General features: G+C 34.3%; 2 protein-coding genes across 3 annotated transcripts; one reads left to right on the top strand and one right to left on the bottom strand.

Moving 5' to 3' along the window:
* The first annotated feature begins 770 nt into the window (after positions 1-770).
* Positions 771-1,211, top strand: LOC110099038 (curculin-2-like). The gene has a single exon (XM_020826053.1). It carries the CDS (start codon positions 771-773, stop codon positions 1,209-1,211), a length of 441 nt encoding a protein of 146 aa, XP_020681712.1.
* A 2,262-nt stretch (positions 1,212-3,473) lies between these two features.
* LOC110099031 (enhancer of mRNA-decapping protein 4) lies at positions 3,474-17,757 on the bottom strand. 2 transcript variants are annotated; one of them, XM_020826045.2, is made up of 13 exons: positions 16,820-17,757; positions 15,618-15,667; positions 15,383-15,536; positions 14,968-15,186; positions 10,544-10,672; positions 9,128-10,391; positions 8,781-9,055; positions 5,725-6,084; positions 5,525-5,644; positions 5,186-5,356; positions 4,409-4,567; positions 4,153-4,299; positions 3,474-4,059 (listed from the first exon to the last, which is right to left on the bottom strand). In XM_020826045.2, exons 1-13 carry the CDS (start codon positions 17,597-17,599, stop codon positions 3,751-3,753), a joined length of 4,137 nt encoding a protein of 1,378 aa, XP_020681704.1. In that variant the 5' UTR covers positions 17,600-17,757; the 3' UTR covers positions 3,474-3,750. The 2 variants fall into 2 exon arrangements, with proteins under 2 accessions (XP_020681704.1, XP_020681703.1); XM_020826044.2 differs by having other exon boundaries at positions 3,483-4,059; positions 8,781-10,391; positions 16,820-17,756.
* Between the last annotated feature and the right edge of the window lie 1,257 nt (positions 17,758-19,014).

The raw sequence follows: 19,014 nt of genomic DNA, 5'->3' as shown, positions 1-19,014 counted from the left end.
ATAACCTAATAATGATATTTAGGAGAAATTTAGTAAGGTTCAATTGTGGGCCGCTATTTATTTTTAAAATTTGTAAAATAATTCTTTTTCTATATTGCAAAAATGAGTCACAAATAACTCCGATATATATACTTAAAAGTAAAATTTTAAAAATGAGCAGATTAATATATAATTAAAATTAGTTATAGGAGCAGAATCAGACAATAATTTAAAAAGGAACAAAATTGGAATTTCAATTTAAGTGTTTTAAGAAATCAGATAATTAAATCACGATTTGGTGAAACAGGAAAATAATTTTTTGGTTTCCAAAAAAACCGGAAAATGATTTTTTGATTTCTGAAGAAATCATATTATTGAAAATAATTTATTATCAAATAATAAATTATTTTTAATAATCTAATTTCTTGAGAAGTCGAAGAAACCGGAAAATAATTTTTTAAAATCTTAGAGTAATTGCTGTAATATTTACAATGAATTGACATAAACTAAAATAAACTGTTATGAAATTCTAAGACATTTATTTGGCCTTTTACCGAACTGAAAACCATTTCTTCCAGCTAGAAGACAATTTACGTTTGTAGGTTTATCATTTCAAAACCTCGTTTTTATCAAAAAGAAAGAAAAAAAATGCAATACGGCTTGATTCAATAACAAAGAGTACATTTTCTTTCATCTTCGTCTTCTAACATGCAAGCTTATTTATATAAATAGATGCAGAAAGGTGTTTTCTTTGGCATGCAAGCTTACCAAAGAAAACACCAAGCATTGCCATGGCCTCCTTCTTCTCCTCGAGCTCCTCAGCTACAATCCTCCTCCTCTTAACGCTAAGCTTAATGACGAGCTATCTTTCCACTCTTTCCTCAGCTAAAAACCGTCTGAATACTGGAGAATCTTTGCATGCTTTTGAATCCCTCTCATATGGTCAATACGTACTGTTATTTCGCAAATATTGTTTTCTCTTCTTTGAAAATGGAGATACGAAGATATGGAAGGCTGAGGGAGAGGGTCTTTTCTGCACCCTAACGATGCAGTCTGATGGAAATTTAGTCATGCATAAAGGCACCGACCCTAATGGGAAAGTTGTCTGGGCCAGTAACACATATCAGCCAAACCCCACTAATGATTATTATCTTCTAGTCACGAATCAAGTTGCCATCTATGACGGTCAAAATAACGCTATTTGGGTGAACGGCAACAAGGTTGTTCGTTAATTAGGGCGAATTATTAAGTCCGGTCACCGGACCTAAATCTGCGTCCGGAACCCGTGCGCTTTTCATGCGCTTTTATTGCGCTTTTGATATATTTTTGTAAAAGGACAGCTAATATGCGCTTTTACTGCATATTAGCTACTTTTTTGTTGCGTATTTGTAAAAAATAAAGCAAAGCGCAACAAATATCTCACTCATTGAGTATTTAGTGTCCTTTTACTGCTCTTTTCAAATACTTAGTAAAAGAGCAGCAAAATGACAGCTAATATGCACAGAAATACATCAAAAGCATAGTAAAAGCGCAGAATTCTGAATGCAGATTTAGGTCCGATGACCGGACCTAAAGAAGAAGACCGGGGAAGGGAAGGAAGCTAATGAAGCCTAAGTAGTACATACGCGTTTAAGTTGGTCGTTCTGCCAGTTTGAGAGAGAGAGAGAGAGAATAATGGCAATTGTGATGCTTATATATGCCTATGATTATGAAGGATAATTTCAATGTAATGTATGATGATTATTATAGAATGCTAAAACAGGGAAGAAGAAATAAATGAAAATGATCGAGTGATTTTGTTTTCTTAAAGGCAGCACCAAATTACTAAAAACTCCAAGCTTTTAATCTTGGTTTTTCTAATTATTTTATATCTCACTTTGCCATGCTATGATATAGAGTATATTATTTAAGATGATATATATATCACATGTTACTAATTAATATAATTTTAAATTAATTTTTAGAAATATTAAATCAGATTATATGATCATAATTGTGCAGTTCAAATAATTTAATTTGAAATGAATTATGATCATACTACATAATCTATATCGAATTCATAAATTGATTTGATTGAATCTAATAATGATTAATCCACTAGAATTTTATATATATTGTATTTAATGATCGTTATCATTGGATCAAATTAGATTGAATTGATTTGACTGATTCAAATTCAAATTTTGAATAAGTAGAACTCTATGATTTGTTGAAGGTTTTTTCAATATTGAATATTTCTTTGATTTAATTGATTAATAATTCATAGATGAGCGTGTGAAAGGTGTTTTTTTTTAAGCTTCCACAATAACAATTCAAGACTAGCAAATAAAATAACATATTCTTGTTGGAGCTTGCTGTATTAGATGGCAATAAATGCATGAAAACTAGTAAAAAAAAAACAGTGAAAATTTTGTCTGAAATATTGATGTATGATGGATATTTTTTCAATGATGATATTATCAACGAAAAAAAATCATTGACAAAAATATGATTATTTTTTTCTATTACATGTCTTGTAGAGAATGACAAATCAAGGTGTGCTTATTTTATTTCTTATTTTTCAATTCGAGTGGCCTCTCTCGAAGGAACTTTTATTACGTCCTCTTACCGGACGTAGCTCTATGTTCGGTCAGAGGATTGTTACTCGGTTTTTGCTCGGTATTTGATCGGTATTGCTAGGTATTGTTTGGTGATAACGATGAATACCTCTCTGTGATGACCAATACCGAGCAATACCGAATAATCCCAAAACATACAGAGTTTTTCTAGAAAAAACTCGGTATTTTTTGGGATTAATCGGTATTACTCAGTATTTTGTCTTCACATAATGGTATTGTTGGTATTGCTCGGTATTTGCTACGTATTTCTCGTTTTGTGCCCACGATCTTAGTGCCGGCCGAACGTAGCTCTACGTACGTTCACTGGACCAAATAAAATTGGTGATGCTACAATACACCTAAATTCTCTTTGTTCTATCTTTGGCTATGAAATAGCCATCTGAATTATTCTTTGTTAGCATGTGCATTAGTATTACATGCTACTAATTAGCCTTTCAAATTTTAAGATAAACATCCATTAAGATAATTTAAATTATTATCTAATCATGTTGTATGATCATACTATATAATCTATATCATATAATATGATTCATAGATTGATTTAGTTGAATCTAATATTTATTAAGCAATCGCTTGAGTTTAAGATCTCTTTGAGACAACTTTCTTACTACTATGAGTTTAAAATCACAACTATACTTTTCATTAGGCCACTGCTTTCAAGAAATTTATATACTACGAAACTGTTTTTTTTTAAAAATTAATTTCCCTACAACTACTTTTGCCAAAACAACCCCTTAATTTTAAGAAACTCGAAAAAATCTATACATGAATAATATCTATACGCTTGATATCAACAAATTGTAATGGTATTTGTAATTTTAAAGAATGCATATAAATTCCAAATCAACAAAAAATCAAATAAAAAAATCTCAACAATTAATCAACTTTCAAAATATATTTTCTTTCAAATAAGCCTTAAAACTGATACAGGTCTCAGAGCAACACGCCCAAAATCTCTTCACCAGGACTTCAACATCAAATTCCTTGATAAATACCGTTTGAAATCAAAATGACAGAGCACAAACTGCTAACATAAACTACCAGAGTAAAGCTAGGATCTGATTCCTACCATTCATTTCTACATTTCTATATACAAAATAGTTCCTACAGACAAACAGTCCCCATGATCTTTGCAAATGAGGATAAATGGAGTTCATTTACAGCTCAATAGCACAGAGTTTATTACATGCATTATTAGCCGAATGCTCGAAGCTTCGGCTGTGGTCATGGAAGCTAGGGTTCTCTGGTGTGCTAGCATGTTATAAACCTGCTCGAATATGGGCCGTACGTGCAATGCGATAATCGGGTCTGCCGGATTGATAGCTGCAGCTACATCAGTCATCCATGCCAGCTTCCTTGAAGTATCATTGCCAATATCACAAGTCAGCTGTTGCAGAAGTGCAAGGAGGACACCTTGGTTTAGAGGAAGTGGCACCATAGAACATATTCCATGCAAATCAACCTGTAGAAAAGCAAGGATCATTCAAGAAATGGAGCTAAGGATCATTTAAGTTTTTCTGAGCTTAATCTTAGATAAAGAATTCAAAATACAGACTTGAGAGCATAGCCAGGACACAATGGAAACATCACTCCTTTGAAGAGCTACAGTGAATGCTTCATCATATTTGAATTCAGAAATCAATCTTGATAGTTCTTTTGTAGGATCAAGAGGTGCCTCAACTTGCTGAACGGAGAGGGCCAGCTAGAAACAATTGTATATATAAATATCACTCAGTTTAGCAAAAATATCAAGAATATGAAGGAATGAAGGTTTCAACTGAAACCAAGAATTGTAAGTGAATATTATGTACCATTTCAGGGAGATTGACCATAGAACTGTTGCTTTGTTGCATTACCATAGGATTTAAGGATTTGGCATTTCCTGAAGCAAGAGCTAAGAGCTTGCGCTGCCCATCAGCTAACTCGCTTGTTAAGTTTTGGGCAACAGATGAAGCGGAATTAATTGCTTCCTGTCAATTCAAAATACAGAGTATTAACAGAACAAATTAGTTTTGAAGCAATGGATGGAAAAATTTAACAGTATGAGGCTAAATAAGCTCAATCTCATCGTGGATGTAAGTATAATGTAACACAGTTTGCAATCAAACGCTTTTATTATACTTTCACCAATCTCAAGTAATTTTGCAGTTAATAAAAGTTCTTTTACTGCTTATCATTACTGTGATTACCAAGGCCCCCCGCAACAAATTAAAGGGGCCCCACATTATATAATCTTGACAAGAAGATTCTCATCATGATACTACCAATTACATCATTTCCCATAGCACCTAACACCTAGCGGTGTATTTACTTGTTCATACTTCAGAACAAGTTCATCCATTTCACATTTTTCTTAAAAAAGCTTCACAATGCATATAATCCCAATGTGACCACAAGCAAAAGACCAAAGCAAGAACTAGTTAACAATATTTAAAGAATGAAAATTTCTATGCTAAACGCTAATACCTATTAACTTTTAAAGAACTGAAAAGAAAAGCACAATTTTCATAATCTTTTCAGACTATGAAATGTACTAAAAATTGTGAAATGTGCTTCCAGCACATAGAACATAAGAAAAAAGTACTTACCCTCAAAGAAAGTGCCAATGGCGTATGTGTGGATTCAAACTGCTGCAGTGCAGCAGCATTATGTTCACTCATGCCCTTGTGAAAGGTGGCATCTACTTGCTCGAACATGGATCTACATGACTGCTCAAATGCAGGAATTAAGGAGGATTCCAAGCTGGACCGTAGAGCATCCTACATGAATACAATTGCCAATTTAATTATTGTAGCACCAACTTATAATTAAGAAAATCTACTCAGTGCATTCTAGTAATGGACATTATGCTTAGAACACAATTAATTTACAAACCTCAGGGAAAAAACACTCAAAACATAATATTCTTTTCGCATAACTTTTCAAACCTGAAGGGCTTGTCTGCCTGCTGTCTGGAACTGTGCTTGAATTTGCCTTGTTATTGTCGCTTCAAGTTTAGAATTAACTGATTTTTCCAGCTGGTTCACTGCCTTGTCACCCACACCTCTCTAAGAACAGGAAGACCGACCAGAAATTAATGATCAGAACTAAACTAGAAGTTAAAAGGAGAGTATGTGACAAGTAGAACCTGGAACGAATCAACTATAGTTGAAGAAATAGTTTTTTCAATTACAGGGGTAATTGAACGAGTTATTGCTGTCCCTATGGAAGGTATCTCCTTCTTTAGCATCCTCTCCAAAGCAGCAGGTAAGTCCTTGTTGATAAAATTTGTGATTAAACTTGATATATGCTGCAAATGATCCCTTTCAGTCTTCTCACGTCTTGCATTTTCTTCAAGAAAACGAGCCCACAAGGCATCGATATTAGCCTTAACACTTTTTTCCATGCTCCGGCCCAAAGCAATTTCAACTCTTCTCCCTTCTTTTGTGACTGGGCCACTCACTGCTGTGCTGATCTGCTTATTCATCTCCTTTTGCATAGACAAAATCTGCAATAAATAATTTAAAATTTTTAAAATGATAAAAGATGGAAGAATTAATGAATAAAGATTTAAAATTCGTGACCTTCACATGTCAACTTGTCACAAAGAAGCTAATTGATGTTAAACTCAAAGCACCGCATGACTATGGTACCAGAATTACATTTGCAAATGCTAAATTGGTAGGATTCTTCTCAAATATTTTGGTGATGATGATGATAATTGTATTACAAAATAGGCTGAGATGAACCAAATAGATATATCTAACACCACAACACGATATGCAATTAATTAAACAAATTCTAAAACTCATACAACAACAATATAAAGCCTTTATCCCACTACTTGGGGTCAGGTAAATGAATCCATTTTTTTCCATTATGTCCTATTAAGAGTCAAATGCTTATTCAAATCTACTAAAAAAATGTCATTTCTAATACTTTCCAACCAAGTCATTTTAGGTCTACCTCTATCTTTCTTAATGACTTGATCGCCAAAAAATCACAATCCCTCTACTAGATCATTACTACTAAAATTGCATTCAATATATTTGGTTTTAGATCGAAAACATTTAGACTCTGAATTCAAGTTTTCCTTCAACTCCCACTCTAGTATTATCAACAAGAATATCATCAACCAGGAATATGATTTAAAAAATTGTTCGAGGGGCACGCCTCGAAGTGCTCCTAGAACTGAGGCATAAGACATACACCTTTTTTAAATGAGGTGCACGCCTTGAGGTGTTTCGAGGCAGCACTTCATTGTAGTTAAGTTTTCTAATTTTTTATTATATATTATTATTAATAATAATATATACTTTATTCTATTATACAAAGGAACCAATTAGCTATAGTTCGAAACTTATAATTGACTTAACTTTGATGCAAGATTGAGTAATTTGTAAAGCTGAAATTTAATTTTCTTTATAATCATTGTGTAACTCACTTTGCATCACATCAGAATTGTTGTGTATTGTTTAATAAAATTTGAAAGATAAACACTTCAAATTATAGAGGCGAATAACTGATGCTAATAAAATAAACCATTTGGTTGTTAATGATATATTTTCTAATGATGAATGGATAATAGCAAAAAATATTAAAATATTTAAAATTGAAAATGGAGAAATACGTTTGACAATGAGAAAAATGAAAATATCAATGTTAATATTAAAATGATTACTAAATTGATAATTACCTCTACTTCACAAGCAATTTAAAGAAATTAGGAAAGTAGAGTTCAAGCTTAAAAAAAATCAAATGGTGATTTAAATATATAGAATTACTTTATTGTGTTATTAATATGTTGCTTTTTTATATTATATTGAATCCAATGTAATTAATATGGGGAGTTTAAAAAAATATTATAATTAAAGAATGTTTAAAAGATGACAATGAGTCAAAATTTAAGGATTATATAATTATTACACATGAGGTCTTACCCAGCACGCTTCTTGCAGAAGTTCCAATAAGCATTTATGGCAAATCTTGAAAATCTAGCATATCTGGATAGCAGTAAAACATATTCAATATAACACACTAGTACACTACTATCCATGCCAAATAATAAAGCTATGATCACTCAATGCGGCAGTAAGTTGTTATCACCTTAGTCTGGTCAAAAACCTAAATTTTCTGCTCTTTCATATTCAACAAGATTTTGAATCACCATCTACCTCATCAATACACTAAATCATATGACGGCCATCATTGTTATAGATTACTAGTATGTCATCATTATAGCCTATAAATTGAAGTGCTAGGTTTAGCTATAAAAGCCCCATCACCACATCATTCTCAAGTTGCTGATTTTAACATGCATACTTGATCATAAACTCCTAAGCATTCCTCAAGAAATCATTTTAAATCCTGCATCACATCTTCATTCCATTTCATACAGAGAGACAGATGCTGTCATTATTACTTCTGTTTCTCTTCCACCAAACGTAAAGCTCTATTAGGACAACTGAATCTTTCGCTTATACTTAATTTGTTCAAATACTAGGCATTTTCCCTCTCTCAATACTCGTGGACGTATATCTTTTTTCTGTGTATTTTTACTTTTTTGTCTCCTCTTAAGTAAAATATAATATTTTCTTTAATTCTCTTTCTTCATACCCTACAAATGTTGTTCTCACAACTCACTTGGTAAAATCAAATTTCTATCATTCACATCGAGGATCGACAATGAGTGATTGTATGCCATCATCATAAAGTTGAGTGAAATCATCAACAAGTCACACAACTCGCAACAGGCATTAGCAACTAGCGACAACACCTGCAAGACAGTCCAAAACTCTCTTGAAAGCTTCGATAATTGTAACTCAAATATGATAAATTTGCATCAATATATACTTGCAAAAGGCTAATTTGGTCACATTCAACATAAAATTTCATGCATGTATGGAATGGATGAAGGAGATTAAAGTCATCCTATCATCAAAAATAGTTTATATTTGGATCAAATGGACCCTACCCCTAGGACAATCACCAAAACTCTAGCCGGCATCCAATAGTAGCCATCAATTTAATATATTAAGACAATTTTAAATTGAGTCAAACTTCTTTAAGCTAAACATCTCGAGTCAAAGCACTTGATTTCAAGTCAAATAAAATTTGCACAAGTATTAAGAAAAAAATTGAGTTTCAGAAATAATTAGCAGCCACCTGTGTCTGTAAAAGAATAAAATTAAATCACAAAAGTACCTGGTTCAACACCTCCTGGATAGACATAATTTGGGAAAAAGAAGCCTCTGTTGGAGGTACAACCGTGCTGCTCCGTGGTTCATTTGAAGAATCAATGGAGTTGACAGGGCTTGAAGATGGTGATGATGAACCTGATGCTTGAGCCTGCTTGGTTTTTTGCCTCTTTCCTTTTGCAGTTTTTGAAGCAGGAATATCAACAAATCCAGTTTCTCTTTGAGAAAGATCTGTTGTATTTTTCAAGACATTTTCCTCAATATTACCAGAAAACTGCTCAACTGCATCAGCAGAAATCACATTATCACCCACCTGAACTTCATTCACATTATAAAGACCGTTAAGTGCGTCACCATCTTTTGGCACGTCATTCTTGATATTTGAAGCTAGGGAACTTGAAGGTTGATCCTTAATCGCATTAGAAGCATTATTTTCCTCTTTCAGAGTAATGAATTCTTCAGTCTGATCCATTACATTCTCATCCACAACTTTCACTACCTCTGCATGCCTCAAATCGCTGTTGCAGATCAGATCTAGAACCTTCACTTCATCACTCCTCTGATTGGAAGAAGTGGTTTCAGATGAAGGCTTGACCCCTGACAAAATTTCTAATGGAGTCACCAAGTGAGTAGTTTTTCCACCCAACTTGAACATTAAGTGAGAATTCTGAATCATAGAAATATCATTCGGACTAGTTTTCAAGTTATCCCCTGCAGAGTTGTCATTCATCAAAGAAATATTAGGCATGTTTCCAGCACCATCATGTTCTCCGTTTGTAGCATGATGATCAGCAATTTCCTGGTAAACATCAAGCTCCCCAAGTGAATGTCCATGTTCCAGACCTTTAGATACACCTTTGGAACCTGAAAGTCTCCCCGAGAGGCCCAAATCTAAAGGACCAGGAGATGAAGTGGCGTGTAAATTATCAGTGCCAACAGCTGGAAGTGGAGGAGCAGAAGGATGAATGTCAATATTTGATGAAGGCAATTCAGGAATATTGTTAGCTTCTGAAGATACAAAAGTTGGAGAATAGACAAACAGGTTCTCAGAGTTGCTTGCACCAACCAAAAGCATGGATGAAGCACCGGCCGATGGAATATCACTAGGAACACGAGAAAGCTCAGATGCAGAAAACCCTTCTGAACAAATTCCATCATAAATATGTGAAATACAAGGGTCTTTGCCCAATAGAAGGTTATCAACAGGTGGCATACACTGTGCCAAACTCAAGGCATATTGTTGAATAGCCTGTGTTTGGACGCAGTAAACTTGAACCACATGTTCACCATCAGGAAAGATGTCACTTGTTCCAGTGAGGCTCAAAATAGGCATTGTAACGGTAAAGTCGGCAATATAGTCCATGCATGTTGCTGCAGGGTACGGACCATAATATATATGGACAGCATATATTGCATTCTTCTTGGCATTTGCAAGTAATATAAGGCTTTCTTGAGGCATAACAACAACTTGATTAAAAAACGCTTCCTCTACCCGTTGTTCTGTTGAACTTCTCAATTCCAAAGTTTGATTGCATCGCCATGATTCAGAATCACTGGGTAACAACCATCCCTCTTCAGTTGCAGAAGACCATAACTTTAATTCACGGTTCAATGGACCCTGTACCAACAACCGTAACAACACTTTACTATTCTTCCATGACTGAAGAGATGCAAATGCAGGGTAAGGCTAATTTTATGACGGCATAATAATAAACTAACAAAATAAACAAAATATTAGAAGACCGAAGTGAAAAAGCCAAATTTTCAAACCGAAGTGAGAAGAACAATGTGATCAGGGCGTTGGGGAGATGTCAAGAATGAAACCGAATGGACAGGTTGGCCTTCATGTGGCCTCAATGTTAGAAGGGGCAGTGTCTTACGATCATCCCATATTTTTACCTGTGAAAAGAACAAAAAATTAAAGCACAAAGTATTAATACATGGTCCAAATCAAAAGAAGAGTTCAATAAAAAGGTAAGATGGGTAAAGAAAAACAATAAGGTTTGTCAAAAAAAAAAAAATTAAGCTCAATTACATTAAATCAAAGGTAAACGAGCTTATAGTACAATGCCACTTCCCTACGAGGTAATATCTATAATATTTAAGAATGTTAAATAGGCCAACAAACACCCTAATGTGTCAAAAAGCCCCTATAAAACAAGTTAATGTCATGGCTAGCAGTTACATTCTCCTCTTTAGAAGAAAGAATAGACTTGCGGTCAGCCCAAGTAGATTAAATAGCCACCTATAATCAAACATAAATCAACGAATAGTTGAAATTACACGGATAAATAAAATTAATATCGAGAGAGATTGGAGGAAGGGATAAACCTAAATAAATATAATAGAAGTTGTTCAAAATATTTGCGAAGAATAATTTAACACTTCAAACTGTACTCAGCAAGAATGAATATGAAATGATGGCTCATTAAGCCGACCACAAATTGATTGGACAAGGCTAATGATGACTCATGAGTTATTAAGATGCTATTTGGTTTGAATTAAATGGAGGGTAAAGTATTGCAAATTTTGAAAATTTAGTGTTTAGTTTGAAGTAAAAGAAATGAAGAGTAAAATTTTGAAGTGTTTGAAATTCAACCTTTAGTTCAACTTTGATGCATGAGGAAATCGATAGATTTAACCTAGTTCCAAATACACTAAATTGTCTATCATTGCCGCCATAGCTACCCCTCGCCACAACTGTCCACCCCCAACACCTGCTATCAGTCACATCCAACACTAGTCGTCGCTACCATTGACTGTCGCCATTGCCACTACTCCTACCACCCCCGCCGACCTCCATCGCCGCTCACCACCACTGTCGGTGAGTGCCCTCCCCTGTCGCCAGCTATTGATCGTTACATATCACCACCCATGTGACCGGTCACCACCATCATTAGGCTTTACACTGCATTCATTTTATTTTAAGCTAAAAAATAAGAAAAAAATGATTAATCAATTGTATTTATTTCACTAATCTAAATAACTCCAAAACATTTTAAATATATTGCATTTGTTTCACTCTGCATTCCTTTTTCAACGAACCAAACAACCCCTACAAAAATTTTCCAATAAATTTATAACATTTTTAATTTTTCATATATTCCACTTTGGTTATTCATCCACTTTAATTATTCATAATAATTTTTTTATATCTTCTAAACAATTTGGCCTTCCACCATAATATTTCATGGACTACAATGCCCTTTATTTGATAAGCATCATTAAATATACTTAGTGGGCAGCTTGGTCGATTTCCAGCATTTTTAATTAGCCTTTCTTTTATTTTCGGAAGTCTTTCTTTTATTTTCAGAAGCTTATATCGAAAATTTTTTAACATAAAAGAGCATTTCATAGCCAAAATAATATAGGGTGTTCTAAGATTTCCATCAAAAAATATAAACCTCATTTGAACTTGGAACACTTTGTTTTCAATTGCGCAAAAGATGAACCCAAGCAACCTCATAAAACATGAGTAAAAATTGTCCATAAACCAAAAAGCATAGTTTACTAGCAAACAACACCAAAATATTTCAAAAATATTGCATTCATTTTACTCTGCAATCTTTTTTCAACAAATCAAACAACCCCTACACAATTTCCAATAAATTCATAACAATTTTAATTTTTCAGGCATTCCACTTTGGTTAATCATCCACTTAAGTCTATCATAAAAAAAATTATATCTTCAAAACAATTTGGACTTCTGCCATAATATTTCATGGACTACAATGCCCTTTATATGATAACCATCATTAAATATACTTAATGGGCAGCTTGGTCAATTTCCCAGCATTTTTAAATTAGCATTTCTTTTATTTTCGGAAGCTTGTATCCAAAAAATTTTAAGCATATAAGAGCATTTCATAGCCAAAATAATGCAGAATATTCTAAGATTTCCATCAAAAAAATATAAACCTCATTTGAACTTGGAACACTTTGTTTTCAATTGCACAAAAGCTGAACCCAAGCAACCTCATAAAACATGAGTAAAAAAAATTCCATAAACCAAGAAGCATAGTTCACTAGCAAAAAATGGATAAAAGAATCTACAAAAAAACACAAGGGGTCCATATATAACCCACTTATACCCCCAATTCCAAAATAGTGAGTATAGGAGTAGCCTTCCAAGCGCAGAAATATTGCAGCTTACACCATATGACAGATACAAGATTTTGACATCTTCCAATGTGATAGTACAAAATTAAACTATATGCATTCTTTCCTGTAAACATAAAATCACATAAATTAATGAAGTGCATTATGCATTCTCCTGTGTCTCTGTAACCTCAAGTTTACACACGAATTCCATATATCTCAAAATGAATGAACTTTTACATCCCAAGAGCAGGAAAGGACCAACAGAACATCAAGTAATACCTTATTTAATGTAATTCTGACGGACCAACGATTGAGTCGGTGGGTCCCACTAGGGTGGGCAGCCGGCAAGAAAAGAGAAGGGGGTTGTTTAGGAAAGTTTTAATTACAATCAAAAGGGAATTAATTAGGGAAAGAAATCTAATTTGAATTCAAATCTAAGAGGAAATTATTTTGGGAAAGCTAGGGGGTTAATATTCATATGTAAGGAAGAATCAAGGGGAATTGTTTAGAAAAAATTTAACTATAATTGGGAAATAATTGATTAGGGAAAGAGATTTAATTTGAATTCAAATCTGAGAGGAAATCATTTAGGGAAAGGAGCTGATTTGAGAAGGAATTAGAGGAGCCTATTTAAGGCTAACTATGAGGTGATTTAATTTGAAAATATGTTTTAATTCTATGTTGCACCGATACGGATACGGCGACACGGATACGGATACGGGACACGTCAATTCTTAAAAATACAGGATACGGGTACGACACGGACACGGCATTATAATTTATAAATTATACATTAAAATTAAGAAAGCATAATATTTGAAATTACACAAAAAAAAATGACAACAACATTTGTAGCCTTGTAGCTTATAATATCAAAATATAAGCAAGCATTAAATGTCTAGTACAACAACAAAAGCAGAGGTTGGTAGGTGAAAGCCGCTATCCTCCATGGCTAATCGTATCTATAACTCCATCTGCTCTTCCATCGGCCTGCTTGTGCCGAGTGTAAAGGTCCACGATCATTTTGTCCTACGGGATAGTGTGATCGTACCCTTTGCATTCGAACCACACAAGCGGAATCCTTTCGGAGACCCACATCACTTTCGATGATTCCAACAATATACACATCAATATTTCTCTCGCTGCATAATAAGAAATTTTCATATGCCCATTCCTTAACTTAATGTAAATATGATCCGACCAGATTAAATATTGTTGCAAACATTACTGTTAAATAACGTAATACCGATACAAAAATGGGGAGCTTTTGACTTTAAATGCCTGGTGAAGTTGATCTGTGGCATCAATATGCAAGTGAAAAAGAGGGGAACAGGCAACAGAAGCATCTTAGCAGTCTTCAAAAGAAGCTTTCCTCTTTGGGGGTGCCAATTCCTCATTAGGAACCATCTTTAACTTTCTTGGTTTGTCTGATGACAAGTGGATGCCTTCACTACATGGTTTCTTAGTTGAAAGGAGAAGTATGCTATGTTTTATTAGGTTTTGTTGAAGTGTAAGGGGGGAATAATATGTGATTATGCTGAATTATTAGTAAAGTTCAAATGCTTGTTTAACTCATCTTTTTTTCCAAAAAACATTATGGGTTATGAGTGCATAAAAAAAAACTACAAAAACAAATAGAATTAAGGAAAAAAAATGTGCTTGATAGTTATCTTACAAAAGTAAGAAAAGCAAAAAATATGATTATCGCCAATAATAGCAGATGGGGGAAGTAATTTTAACTTCAAATAAGTCCTTGTGCAAGCAATCGGCAATGTTTCTGTCAGTACTCCCTCTTGTGCATGTTGCCATAACAATACAGCATAAACATGGTGATTTCAACAATAACAATTTTCTCTTAACAATCAGTATTCAGTGATGCATCAAGTAAATCATTAATCATTCATTTACATAAGAGAATAATAAAAATAGAAGTTTAAAATATTTAATTTGGTAAATATTACTTTGAGTACAAGTGGATGATCAAGTAAACTAGTTTGTAAAAACTTGTGGTTATAAACAGAAGCAATTTAGATCATCATAACTAAATCAAGCAAGAAACTAAAAATCACAGTTAATCAGGTGCATATACAAACCGTGCCATCATTTGATGCTGAAGCTAAGCGAGTTGTCATCCATTGTGATATTGACAAATCTGAAACTTCTGCAGCATGTCTTCCCACCAATTGCACCCCATCAACGAGTTGCTCAAGAGAACATTTCAGTGGTTCATCTGCCGAAAATTCCACACCTCTCCCAACTTTTGGGATATCAATTCTTAATACATTGTTTCCAATTCCAACAACCAAAATTTCCTAAAAAAGAAAAAAATTCAATCAAAAGATAGAAAATATCAGCATCATATAGAGCACACTTCACACCATTCTACAACAAATGGTGTCACTACTAAATCGATGCATCTATGTAGCAGATGTGTGGTACTGTATAACGCATTCATTGATGTAGAAACTTTAATCAAGTTAATCAATGGAAAGTTTTGATTTCCATTACTTGTTTGTGTGAGTGCCAACAAATTCTTGGATGATAATCTCTGTCTCCAATCAAGTGAATAGCAAGAACAAGTTTTCCTGTGATTTGAGGCTTGTCTTCATGATCAGGTCCTTCATCAATCTTCCATACAAAAACCTTCCCATCTACACTTGCACTGCATAATATAAAATAAGCCAATTGGCAAACAAAAGTGACAAAAATGTAGCAAAAACATGGATGAATGATAAAAGCATGCCTTGCTAAAAGGTGCACTTCTTCTGCAAAGAAAGCCATGTCTGTCACTCTCTATCAAAAAAGTTTCAGAAATGTCAAGTTAATCAACTGATCATTGACAGCAAAGACCTAATCGCCCCAAGTTTAGTAGACATGAAGAAGTAAAAGAGCAAAATAATAATAATAATAATAATAAATAAATAAATAATAAATAAAAAAACAATAATAAATAAATAATGAAGAAGTAAAAGAGCACAACTAATTGAAATAAACATCATGTAGCCCCGCTTAAAATGGCAATCATCCCATGGTAGGAGGTTTTAGTGGTGAAGAAATAACCACACCAAACAAAACCTCAAAACAAGGAAAAAAATTCAACATAAGAGAATATATCACCAAGCTATTAAGTTTGTGCAAGCAATGCTGGAGAAAACAATGCAAATTACAGCACATATCCATCTGCATGAAATGTTAAGCATATTTTCAAGGGTTATGTTTCATAAGAGCTGAAAAAAAACGAATAAATTAAAAAAAAGGATGGGGGGCGGGGGGGTTCTTCTATTATTACAAGCAGTAAGCTCTATAAATTACTTCTTTTTTAATAGCGGACAATAAATAGCAAAGTATGAGGCTTGAATCCATAATCATTGAAAAACATACTTCTACAATCACTAGGCCATGGATCCTTTCACAACTCCACAAATACTTGATAAATTAAAAGTTACATATAACATTGGAACATTGGCACACAACATATCCACCAAAGCCTTCCCACTCAAAAAGTGATTGAATTGTGGAAGCAATAAGCTCTATAAATTACTTCTTTTTTAATAGCGGACAATAAATAGCAAAGTATGAGGCTTGAATCCGTGATCATCGAAAAACATACTTCTCCTCCAATCACTAGGCCATGGATCCTTTCACATCTCCACAAATACTTGGTAATTTAAAATTAACCTATAACATTGGAACATTGGCACAAACATATCCACCAAAGACTTCCCACTCAAAAAGTTATTGAATTGTGAATATTCAAAAAAAAAAAAAACGCAACAAAGTACAACAAGAGGCAATAAACAATACCAAATTCAAACAGGGTCCTCATTCCTTCAATAGGAACAAATCACAGCAAGCTTGAAATCAATATAACATGCCAAAAAATTACCAGATCAACACCAACTAAGACATGCTATAGTCAAATGTTTGAAACAGAAAAGGTCAAACCTGTGAATGCCCCCGGAGGAGTGATCTTAGTGCAGTGTTGATGTTCAGAACCCTGATCGCTCCAAGCTTAAGCCCATAACAGATGTAGGTCTTGTTGACGGCGATCTGCCTTCCAAGTACCAACCCCGGATCCGACGTATACTTCGTGATCGGCGTGACCTCGAGCTGCGGCAGTTGCGTCTCCCCCGGCAACCTCGACTCTACATCGTGAACAGCTCGTTCCCCTCCTCCAAGAGGCCTCCCCCTTGGCATCTTTGTGCTCGGTATCCTCGCCGGCTGCGCCTGGGTAATCGCCATAACAGCCGGCGGAGCAGAAGGCACCGCATGATGCATCGCAGGGAGCTCCGTCGGGGCAGACGCCGCTGGCATCGATGCGGCAAAGTCGAGCTGAGCCGGAGGGTTGTTTCCGAGGAGGGCCATGAGTCGGGCGCCCGGATTCTGTCCTGGGCTATTTGGCCTAGAATTAGGGTCTGGTGAGTAAGAGGGTTGGACGGGATAGGAAACGACGGGACGTTGGCGGGTTTCTTGCGGGTAGTGAATAAAGGGATGGTGATGGAAAGGGGGAGTGGACGGCGCGTAGTTGAAGGCACCAGTAGGCTGCACCGTCTGATAGGGAATATGAGGAACGCCAGCGGCGTAAGAGGTAGGAGGGAGGAAGGGAGCGTTAAGGTTAGGATTAGGGTTAGGGTTAGGGTTAGGGTTAGGATTAGGCAAGGGATTGGGGGGCTTGAAGAGCTTCTGCATATCAAACTGATTGGAATTGCCGCCATGAAAGGCCATGCCCGATGTCTTCGTGGGCGGCAGCGATGAAAAGGGCAGAGAATGAAGATAACAGTGAGCTATAGTGCGCCGTGGCGGAGCGGCGCAAGTTTAAGATCTCAGAGTTAGGAGTGAAAGGAGTGTGGAATACGAGACCAGATCATTAGGCGATCGAACTGGACGACGAAAGGAAAAGGCCCAATATTACATTTCAAATTTTCAATTATTATTTGTCAAATTTTATGAACTAACGCGAGTAAAATAAAAAATGATAAAAATTAGAAAAATATACATTTTTTTAGAAAATATTATTAAATGTTAATTTTATATCAAAATACCACCATTTTATTTAAATTCTATCATAAAAAACAAGGTCCAAATACTATTTGACAAGCATATAATTTTTGTTCAATTAAAGCTCTAATAGTCCACGCGAATTCTAATATGATTCAAATAAAATCTAATAATGATGGATATAATAAATTGTATTGCGTTAGTTATAATAAGGTTGATGCATCAGAGTGCAATCAATACAAAAATGACAATAGATTATTAAAAAATATAACAAAGTAATCCATGAACTATTATAGGATATACATATATCACAAAATATATGATAAATCAATTTATAAAATAGATTAATATGGTAATCCAAAAAATTATGACACAACAAAGATCAATAATAACATGTATGCTACAATAATTTATAAAATAGATACAACATGGTAATCCAAAAACTATGCCACAACAGAGGAATATCACGTCAAACATGACATAAAATTATAAGAAGACGATAACTATAATAAATCAATCTATAACAAATCACAATAACAAGTATTATATCATTTTTGTTCTTACAATAAAATTTATAGTAAGTCCAAGCAATTATAATGTTTTTACTATAACAATAAGAGCAAAGTATGCCTTTTTTAAGACATTAAATTTGCTAATTACAATCTCCTCTATAAGTCATTTAGAGGTATCTTCTTAATGTTTTTTTTTTTTTCCAATCTAAAGCCAATGTTAGAGTATTTGTAATCGGTTCTTAGCGATGTTGGAGTCATGTGCTGATCTATAAAATTCATTGAGCTAACATAGCAATGAAGAGCACACATTTCACTATTCAAAAATAGAGACAAAAATGCACCGCCTGCATTAGTTATTTGATAAGAAGATAAGAGGTATACGAACGATGAGATTCGGAAATGAAAAGGGAGAAGCAACAAATATTGAAGAGTGGGACACTAAATTTTTTTTTTGTTGGTTCAATCGAGTGATTTATATACATTGTGCTATCAACAAATGAAATATCACTATCAAGCATAAATAGCCAACATTGTAAGCAAGGAGAGTATTCTCTTATCATTTATGTTATAGAGTATTTTCATCAAGAAAAAAAAATTTTTTTGTTCCCCTGTGTATCTTCTCCTCTCTGT

Source organism: Dendrobium catenatum, unplaced genomic scaffold, assembly GCF_001605985.2.
Source record: "Dendrobium catenatum unplaced genomic scaffold, ASM160598v2 fragScaff_scaffold_1632, whole genome shotgun sequence".
Lineage (NCBI taxonomy): Eukaryota > Viridiplantae > Streptophyta > Magnoliopsida > Asparagales > Orchidaceae > Dendrobium > Dendrobium catenatum.
The sequence above is the reverse complement of the archived record's forward strand: the minus strand, read 5'-3'. Positions and strand labels throughout refer to the sequence as shown.